This window comes from Pterocles gutturalis, unplaced genomic scaffold, assembly GCF_000699245.1.
Source record: "Pterocles gutturalis isolate BGI_N339 unplaced genomic scaffold, ASM69924v1 scaffold14758, whole genome shotgun sequence".
Taxonomy (NCBI): Eukaryota; Metazoa; Chordata; class Aves; order Pterocliformes; family Pteroclidae; genus Pterocles; species Pterocles gutturalis.
Window position 1 is genome coordinate 1 of NW_010123326.1, and position 10,560 is coordinate 10,560.

At 48.9% G+C, this 10,560-nt stretch overlaps 1 protein-coding gene across 1 annotated transcript; it reads left to right on the forward strand.

The window, feature by feature from the left end:
* Positions 1-3,360: 3,360 nt before the first annotated feature.
* Positions 3,361-4,182, forward strand: RHOV (ras homolog family member V; the record flags this gene model as incomplete). Its single annotated transcript, XM_010077868.1, has 2 exons — positions 3,361-3,419; positions 3,742-4,182. Coding segments are annotated over 2 exons (500 nt in total), but the record flags the coding sequence as incomplete, so codon positions are not given.
* Between the last annotated feature and the right edge of the window lie 6,378 nt (positions 4,183-10,560).

The following is a 10,560-nucleotide window of genomic DNA, read 5'->3' on the forward strand; positions in this document are numbered from 1 at the left end:
CGGGACGCGGTGGTACTGGGGGGAGCAGGGCGATGCCGCACCGGGGGGGTTTGGGGGTGTAGGGTGAGCACGGCCTGGGGGTGGCAAAGCCCAAGGGTATTTTTTTGCAACTCCCGCAGGCGTTTGGTGAAGTTTAGCAGGTGGAAGTGCTGTATTTTGGAGCTTTGTGTGTCAACAGGTCATGTGGGAAGTTGGTTTGTGAGTTCTATGAAGCTGAGCATCTTCCTAGTTTTGTGGTGGGGTTATGGAGAGATGGAAGAGGGATTAATTTGCTGGTGGTGGTCTTTAGCTTCAGAAATATCACGGCATTACACTGTAGGCTTTCTGGCTTCAACTGATATTCAGCAAAAACATCCTTTTCCCCACATGTCCACTGATGTTAGTGTAACTGAATGATCAGTTAGCCAAAAAGTTGAAGAGTTTTATAAGTCTGGCTAGAATTGCCTCCCCTGTCAGCTGAAGTGCTCTCATTAGTTTCCAGTTTTGCAAATGCTATCTTTGTTCTTGTTCTTCACTCCTCTTCTTTTGGGCTCCAATTTCCAATGTAAACCCCAGGAAAGTACAAAGCCCTTTGAAAGATTTCTGATCTCCATCTGGTAGAAAGAAACACAGCAGTACATGACAGTGTAGATCAGTAGATTAGAGACAGGCTCAAGTCAGACCAGGAACGAGACTTCTAATGTGTCATAGTCTCATGGGTTCTTAGAGGGAGCGTTTTGTTTGTCTGAATGTCCCTCCAGTTGCTCACTGGGAATTGCTGATTTGCCTTGACTCTCTTTAAGCTCTTCCACTGTCACTTGAAGGAAATGAACTGGGAAGGTGCTGCTGTTTGGGGTCCAGCGGCCCTTTGGGAATGGGTGTAAGGAGCCCTCAAGTTCTCCAAAGGAGAGATTACTGCTGTCTCTGCTCCCTTTACACTGATGTGTTCAGTTTGGGCTAAGAGAGGCTTGATGTTACCATAGTTATTAGCCTCCACATTTTTGGAAAGGGCAAATCCATAGTAAAACAATCCAGAAAGTTGGAGGCAGAATGAGTTCAGAGACTCCCTGATTGTCAGCAAGTAATTTGAAGATAGCTGCACATGGGTTTAGCCCCACTCTGAATGTCCAAGTACCAAGCTTGACTTCCAGAGGTGCATAGCATTTGCAACTGATAGAAATCAAAACCATTAAAAACGGGTCTTCCAAAGTTCACTTTCTGCTTATTGGGAGGAAATGGGAGAATAGAGCAGTTTCCCTTCCCATACCTACTCTTAACCTGGATAAACTTCAAGAAAGTCCCTCCCTGGATTCACAAAGCACAGTTCAAGATCCATTTCAGAAATTTCAGCCCAATTCTCCCCACTCTTGGGGAACAGCTGCAATTGAAACTGCCAGCAGAACTGAGCTTCACAGTTTACATCCTAACTCGAGTTCTGGTCGATAGTTTGTAATGCCAACAAGAAGACAGAAGAAAGTATGGCGTTATCATGGGAATGGCTGTGGGACTGTCACCCAGCCACATCTCTCTGGGTGCTACCTCCTGCTGGGTGTCACTGCAGGTAGAGCAGCCTTGAGTGAAACGCGGACCCAGTGACCTTTCTCCACCCGGCTATCTTGTTCTGCCAGCCCTTCGCTATTGTACCAAAATCCAGCCTCATTCTGAGGTGTGTACCTTGTGAGGGCGGTATTTGGAGGGCTGTGCAGAGCTGCTACCATAGCTTAGGCTAGCAGCAGGTACAAAAAAACCTTATGTAAGCACTGGAGCAGGAGGTAATATACGTGGTGCCTTTCTTCTGAAGACTGTAAAGCATTTCAGCGATGGTAATTCCTTCTCTCAACACACTTGTGAGACAGAACAAACCAGATACTAGAAAAGCAAATGCCCAGTGCCTTGAAAATCAAGTCAGGATCTAGCAGGTTCTTTGATCAGGAACAGGTTTCTCTTCCTCCTCTGGGGCAAAGATATGGTAAGAACCCAACTGCTTCCCAGTCACAAGGAAGCAATGACTTCAAGCTACGCTGCGAGGAGTGGCACTGTGGTGGACGCACCCACCCCTTAGTTTTTCCTTCAGTCTCAAGTCTTCCACCAAATTTCAGTTCAGCTTTTGTGCCTGTGTCTCCCTCCTTCTCCCCAGACCGCTTTCAGGGAGAAGAATTGTTCTCCTTCCAGAGCTCATGTTAAACTCTCCAAGTCATTTGTATCACTTTTCTCACCTTGCTAGTTACTTCAAGAATCACAAAAGATTGAGCCTGCTTCTGGATTTTTTTTTTTTTTGTGGGGGGGGTTGTGGTTGTTTTTTTGTGTTTGGGGTTTTTTTGGTGTGTTGGTTTTTTTTGGGTTGTTGGGGTTTTTTGTTTTTTTTGTTTTTGGGGGGGGGGTTTGGGTTTTTTTACAAGAAGGACAATAAAGCCTCTTCCCTGGGCACAGCAAGAGTGTTCAGCTAGCTCCTGTCAAGCGCCAGCCATTGTCTGCCTCTGTTCACCAGAGCACAGCCCCATCTACGTTGTCAGTGCTTTCAAGTGATTTCCAGCTCCCCCAACCCCTTTCTCCTTTTCCTGGCTTCCTAGCGAGTCTCTGTGGTGTCTGTGTGTGTAGACATCTAACAGTTTCATTCCAGATTTCCATCAGAGGTCCTGCCAGCCCTCACTCTGAGTCAGCTGATACCACATGAAGGCTTGGTGTGATTAGGGAGTGAAATGGGAGCAGACCTTACATGTGTAACTCAGCAGTTTTTCAGTGTGTGGATAGTCTCTGAAGGGGATTTCACTCATCAATGTTTCCTTAATCCTTCTTCATTTCAAAGCTGCTTTTAGGTCTTTGCTTTTCCTTAGCTGGGACATTTATGGAAGCTCTCTTCTTTTTTTTTTTTTTTTTTTTTTTCAATCCGAATTTCTGGCCTGGATGGGAAAAATCTCCAATAGCTTGTTAAATGGAGAGTTATTGGAACTTGCACCCTAGGCCAAGAAGCTAGAAGCAAGTTGCTGAAGTTCTCAGTTTGTGTTTATCCTTATCTGCTTGCTTGGGGTGTTGAAAAAGAATAACAAGTTGTTCTCACGGCACCGTTTGGTTCTTCTTCTAGAGAAGCAGTTGCACAGTAATATGGAACTATTCTTTCAAAATACTGGATAGGAGCCCAAAACACCCAAGGGCTAACCAAATCAGACAGTCTATTGCAGGTCTCTTACTGTTCCCAACACAAGCTTCAGCTGTTTTAGTGAGGCTGGGGAGGATTCTCAGCAAGGAGGAAAGACTCAAGTGACTTCAGCAAGTCTTCTCAGTGGGATACAAACCAGAGTGCTCTGGGGAAAAACCTTGTGATTGTAGGTCTGTGTGCTGGACAACTCCCTTAGACTCATCCTTATTCTCTTTCTGCTACAGTGCAGGTCCTGGTGGATGGAGCCCCAGTCCGGATCCAGCTGTGGGACACTGCTGGACAGGTAAGCTCTATCAAAGCAGCTGCCAGCTCTTGTCCTGTAGGATGGGGACTGTTTGCAGGCTTTTGAGGAAGGCTGTGTTTAACTGGGAAGGAAGGAAATGTACTAGTCCAGCATCAGCCATTTGCTGGTGTGGCAGTCAGAGACTTCCTCAGCTCTGACACTTGTGCCTGAACCATGACAGGGCCATAAAGTTAGCATGATACCCTGCCTCTGAGGGTGTTGCTGTCCTAGTTAACATCTGAAAAAGACACTGCAGTGTCATGCTCTTAGAGTTCAGTCCAGTGAAGACTTTTTAAAAATTTTTCCCCTCCATTTTCTACAGGAGGACTTTGACTGTTTGCGCTCGCTTTGTTACCCCGACACCGATGTCTTCCTTGTGTGCTTCAGCGTGGTAAACCCAAGTTCCTTCCAAAACATTACTGAGAAATGGATCCCCGAGATACGAACTCACAACCCCCGGGCACCAGTGCTGCTGGTGGGGACGCAGGCAGACTTGCGGGACGATGTCAATGTCCTTATCAGCCTGGATCGCTACCACGTGAAGCCTGTGCCACGGCCTCAGGCAGAAGGTCTAGCTGACAAAATCCGGGCTGAAGCCTACCTGGAATGCTCAGCACTGACCCAGAAGAACCTCAAAGAAGTGTTCGACATGGCCATTGTCAGTGGTGTTGAGCACAAAGCACGTCAGGAAAAGAAGATGACTGCCAAAGGCATCAAAACTCTCTCCAAGTGCCGCTGGAAGAAGTTCTTCTGCTTTGTCTGAAGCTGCTTTGATTGGGGGGGGAAAAAAGAAACATCCAATGCCAGTATTGGCTCTGCACCTTCTTGGAGTGACTGTTCCTATGGCCCCAGCGAGGAGGGTATGATAAGCTGCTGGGCTTGGAAGCCTGGCTTTTGCTGGGTTACAGTAGCAGATGCCTAGGAGACACGAACTGCATTTCCATTGTGCCAGGATATGGAATGGTCCAGGCAGCTCTAAGTACCTGCCGGACATGTCTGTAGTGTCCCAGGCTGATGGGAGCCTTTAACACACCAAGACTCAGTACCCCAGAACAGGCAGGTTCATAACATTGTTCAAAACAACCAGTTTTCTGTCTGAGGCTAACACACTTTTGGAGTCCTGACGCAGTATAATAAACATGAGGGGCTTTTGAAGCCTGCCTATGTTTTGGCTGATTTACAGGCTTGGCGGAGAGCAGGGCAGGGGCAGTTACAGGTGACTGCAATGTGGTCAGACATGGGCTACCAAGTTTGTAATGTGAGATTTGGGTTCCCCCTCTGGTTCTGCTTGCCAAAATAGGGAGAAGTCATTTGGCTGTGAAAAAGCAGCGCTCTTTCTTAAGGACGCTATACTGTGAGTAGCCTTAAGAAGGTTTTTCCTAAATAAAGGCCATTAGCAGGCTGAAGAGAGAATGCACTGGGAGCAATAGTCATGAACTTGGGGACCTATTTTGAAAGGCCTTTTGTGCATGTGGTGTTTTGAGAGAAAGAATGGATGAGGAAAAGCGCTGAGTGGCTCTGTCTGTCTAGCAGAAAGCAAACTGTGTCAGCGCAGGGTTTGTAACACTACCAAGGGGTAAAATGTAGATGGAGTGCCATGCATGTAATGAAAGAAGAGAGAAAGAAGAAAAGGAAGGGAATAAAAAGGAAAAAGAGGTGGAAGGAAGGGAGATGGAGAAGGAAAGATGAATGCACATTGTTAAATGAAAGTTGTGATTCTACTTAGTTGAGATGCTAATATTCAGGGAATCTTCTAGGGACCTGGAAAATTTGCTAGTGATCTCAATTTCAAAGTAATATTGTCAATATATTAAGTTCTGAATTGAAAGGAGGGGGTTGTAGGGAGAGGGAGTTCCTCTTGGTCAGTAAAATCCTCAGTTTCAGATGTACACAGGAGAACAGAATTTACCTTGTACTGTTCTTCCTGAGGCTGCAGAGCAGGAACAGAGGGCTCAGGGCTTCTTTCTGTTGTGCTTCCTTTTCTTAAAATTCACTGCTTGATCTGCTGAAATCAAAAGCAAAGGAAATCCATAAAGTTCCTGCCAGAGAAAAACATTAATTACGTTTGCTTTGTTGCCCTCTCACCTGTTTCTCAGGGGATTAATTTCCCAGTGAGTCTACTCACATTTTAGTACAGAACTTGCATCAATTTCTAAAACTTCTTTCACAGAGACATTTCGTTCTGGTTTATGTGACAGGTCTGTCGAGCAATGCTTTCAATACTCAGGGGGTTCTTTGCATCTGGCCATGGCCCATCACTTTGGGGATGCTCTGGAGTAACGTGACAGAAGGGGATATAGCTGTGGATTGTTTGCCCTGCACCAAAAGCAAACATACCTGGGCCAGCATGACTGTAAAAAAAAAACAAACGCAAGTAATGCAGTATGGCTCTGGATTGAAAAAAAATGCCTGCAAACATCTCTCACAAGCATCTCTCTTTGTGGCACAGCTCATGCAGTCCCCAGGATGTGAGACAAGCCTGCTCTCTCCCTGAGTGGTATCAGAGTATGAGTGAGGTGGGCAGGGCTTCTTGGAAATGGAGGGGGCCCACAGCCTTGGAGCTGCTTCCAGGGTAAGGATCTGAAAAGGATGGTGTGTCAAAGTCAGCTGAACATTGGGAGGACTACCCCAGCTGAAACACCACCCAGGTCCAGTGAGGAGTCCTAAGAGCTGGAGAGTACAAACGTGCTGACGTGTCCTGCACACCTCTAGGCAGGACACCACTTCTTGACCAAGGCTCTCGCTCAGCAATGCATTACCTGCCTGCACAGGCACCTTCGCTGCATCACTAGTTCAGTTTGCCTGTTGGGTCTTTACACATTTCTTTAGCCTGTGAGACCAAGGGCTGTGGTGTGACCTGCCGAGGAGCATGCCATACCCCTATGGGGCAATGCACAGGGGGAAAGAACAGCAGCCTCCCCTCCTCCTGGGGAGAGAAAGGGTCGTCCTGCAGTAGCTTGGTATGAAACAGGGATTATTTTTTTCTGGAAAAGAAACTGTACTGAGAGCTGCTTTCTTCCTCTGTGATTGTGTCTTAGTATTTGTTCAAATAAATTTTTTTAATGTCTGCAATTTGTGTTTGTGATTTTTGTCAGTGCAAAGTAAGCTGGGCTTACAGATGGAGGAGGAGTTATTTCATCTTACTGACAATAGCATAGGAGGGAAATTGCCCCACTTCTCTCTCCATGTCCTAAGCCCCCCTAGCAATGGTAAAAATCTCATACCTGAAACCTTCCATGATCCTTGTATTGTCTCAGTTAATTTTCTTTTCTCTCAGCAGCTGCTCAGGGTAGAGGCTGCTGAGGGGGATGGAATAGCAAACATCGAAGGCTTTCAGGGCCTCTCCCCAGAATCCACCACCCAGGGACCAGTCAGGAAGCCCTCCCATCACTCCCTGAGACAAGCCCATGGAGCACTTGCATTGGGAGCCTTAATAACAGCATGCTGCTCTGTCATTAGGCTGATGGATGATTTAGCCACCAGCCTTCTTTAACTTGGTAGTTAAATACAACTCAAGCACTGAAAAAATTTGTCTCGCCACATAGGACACAAAGGCTCTATCCAAGACAGCTCACAGGACTTATCCTTTTAGCCTTACTGTCAGCACCACAGGTAGGTCAGGGCTTCTGTCTGTCCACATCTGGGGCCCTGTAGCTGCTCCAAAGGCAGAAGGCTGGGAAGTGAGGCTGCTGGGGGAGTTGAGCAGAGAGGTAGGAAAGAAAACCATAGTGTAGCAGAGGTAATGAGCAGATGTGATTCAGAATCTAGAAGGGAATAGGAAATTATTGCTGCTAAAACATAAATTGGGAACTTGTTTCTTTTTCTTTTTTTTTTTTGACAAAGTCTGAGACCCCACTGTCCTCCTGCAGTCTGCTAGATGTAAAGCAACCTGTGGGATTATTTGGAGGTGGCTCCCAGCTTTGCAGCTTCCCAGCATTAAAGCTTACTGAAGGACCCATGAATGGAAATAGCAGGAAAGTGTGAATTAACTTTACAGGGAGTGAGTCATCCCACTGAGCCATATCCTGTCATGTGCACAATGAGCACCCTAAAACTCCCTGAAACCAGTGAACAAAGCTGAGCTCCTGGGGGTGGGGGTGAAGCTATCTATCTAATTAAATGGAGTGTCCTACCAAAGCCACCTGAGGTGTCTTTGAAGTCTCGCTCTAGTCCTCTCCATGGCACAGCACTGCACCTGTGCTGCTACCTGGCTCCGGCACAGTTTGGGCTGGTTTCTGCATTGCAGCACTGCTTGACCAACCTGTATTTTCAGATGATGCTGAGGGCACAGGAGAGTTCTTGGGAGACTGTTGCTAACACAAACCACCCCACCAGGCTGGATAAAGCTAGCCAAGCCCATTACTAGGCCAGCACAATTCCACACGAGTGCCAGTTAATGCCAGAAAGGATCCCTATGATTAGTTGATCTGACTCGCTCCATAGCGCAAAGCTCAGCATCAAATGCTTAAAAAACACAACGTGCCTATAGGGAAGAAGCTCCCTAGTACCTTTTTTCTCGCTCAGGTCTCTGACATGGATCCTGTTTGACAGACTCCTGCACAGTCCTGCATCCAGCAGAGCAACTCATCAGGCAGGGCTTCCCCAGCAGCATAAGCAAGTGCTTCAGCACAGGTACACACCACATCATGTAATTCTGCATGAAACCAGTGTGCTGGTGCTGCTCTCAGCTACCATCTCCAAAGGAGCTCAGTTTGGGTATCAGCAATGGTGGGAACACAATGTGGAAAGCACCCTTTTGTTTCCTTTCTCTGTAGGTAGCACACCCTAACTGGGCTCAGCTGTGCCAAGGAGGTTCCCAGCTGGCAATGCTTTCCTGAGCTTCCACTGAACCCTGACGGAGAATTAATCCCCAGAATAATACCAAGTTTCGTCTGACTCAACACAGCCTCTTTCCAGTGCCAGAAGGGCAAGTCTGAAAGGTCTCTTCAGGAGATCTTTATGCCCTGTAGGTTATGTCCTATTTCCTTTGAAGGGACAGGCCGAATTTTTCCCAGGTCAGGAGCTGATTTGAGTCCAGCAGCAGGAACCCTGTTGAAAAGCAATTACCAGGGAATGGCACCCTCCCCCACTTCCTGAGAAGGGTATGACAACCTTAGCACCTTGTTAACACCCCCCAATTTAATCCTCAGGTGCTAACTAGCTTTTGCTGCAGATTGCTCCAAGTTTAATTGCTACTTATCAATTAGTCAACCATTTCCAGCTTGGAAGCAGGGCTGGCTTGACTTTTCCCAGCTGTAGTAGCAGCATAAGTAGCCTGCTCCAACTTTGTTCCTAATGCCTTCCTGCCCCTGGTTTGGGCCAGATTGGTCCCCTCCCGTGGTCCTCTCTGTGGCCTCTTGAAGAGCAGCATGGGAACATGGGAGGAGCAGGAGGCACTGCTCAGCCAGGCACTGGCACCACAAGAAATGTTTGTCTTCTTGCAGCTGGCGCTTCAATGGGACTGCTGCTCTTCCAGCCCTGCCGAGTCCTCTGAGCCCATGAGGCTGTCCCTGGCCCACTGGGTCTGCTTTAAGGTCTTGGCTATCTCCTTTGTATCATTGCCTCTCTTGGAGCCATGCTAAATCATTCTGTAGTTGGGCTGGGAGATAAAGTGTTTATAGAAAGAGACCACTCAAATTTTACAACATGGCTCCAAAACTCCATCCTCCCTGTACTGGAGGATGCTGGTCAAGACCCAGCTCCCAGTCTGCATCTGCTCCCAGGAGAGGAATTAAAGAGCTGGCCCAGCCGGCACCTGCACCTCCTGGAAGCTGCTTACTCATGCCTCTGCGGAGTCCAGCCCTGGGCTCTCCGTTCCCACCGTATAAATACAGCATTGTACTTGCAAAGACCTATTGCACAAGAGAGCAGGGTATGTTTCAACGTATCCCTGAGACAGGTTCCCTTGGCTGCAGCCCCACGTGATCCCCGTTCCCAGGGTGACACCATGCCCTTTCCAGCTCCCGGACTGAGCCGCTCGGCATCCAAACCTGCAGGACTTGTTCTGGAAGAGCAGGAGGAGATGTGGGTCCCATCCTCCCCCTCCATCCCCTCACCCCCAGCGCTGTGCCCGGGGCAGTGTTGTGAACTGAAATACTCTGGTTTCTGCTGCTGTGGAGGAACATCAGGTGCGGGAAATTTGGCTCAGCGACAAGTTTCACCACGAGTCACTGAGCCAGGCTTTTCTTTCCCATGAGATAATCTTGGGCAGGGCAGACAATCTCTTAAAATTAAAATACAATGAAAATACACGGGCTTCCCAGGGTTTAGGGTAAACCTCTCTTTCCTTGTTTTCTCAGAAAGTGAGCCAGGTGTTGCTGAAACCTTCCTCAGGCTTGTGGCAGCTCAGGCCTGGCTTTCTGGCCAGGGGATGGTCCCCGCTGCCCCCCAGTCCCCAGCAGGCAGGAGGAGCCCACCTGGGAGAGCGGGGGCTGCTGGCAGCCAGGGTGGGAGAGCTCGACCTCCTGTGGAGGCACGTCCTGAAGGGGAGGATGGTTGGGAGAGTGTGGGTTAGTGAGTGAACACGGACGGCAAAGTCCCCTTGCTGTAGCACCCCAGCAGCTGCGGTCCCACCTTTGTGCTGGTGGCACGGTGGAGCTTGCTGGTGGGGACAGCTCTGGTGATTTCTAAGTGGCCATGCACACTTGTGCTAGTGGTGCCACCACCACTGTTAAGCTCTGGGGAGGCTCAGGGCACTCAAGTGATGGGTCTGCTCTTCCTCCACCATCCCACTGTCTCACCCTGCCACTCAGCTTCCCCCTCTGCTTCTCCTGGTGAACAGCTGGTTACACAGCTCAGTGGCAACAGGGACACAGGGAGAAGCCAGGGTGTCCAAGTTGGGATGTCAGCACCCCAGCCCTGCAGACGGAGGTGCTTTCTCACCCAAGGGGAGAGTCAGCATCACGTGCTGCAGCAGGGCCATCGTGGGAGGATTCGCTTCTCCCAGCAAAGCCCGTGTCCCTGCAAGGTAGACAGGAGAGAGGCTGGGATCACGCTGCCCGAGCAGTGAGAAGGGGTTTTGGGTGGTGTTGTAGAGCCCTAGCTGCTCTCCTGCAGCCAGCCCTTTGCTGGGCCGCCTGCCTGGGGAGCGGCAGGGGGCCGGGGGCAGCCGGTGTCCCCCGCTGCTGGATGGATGGGATGG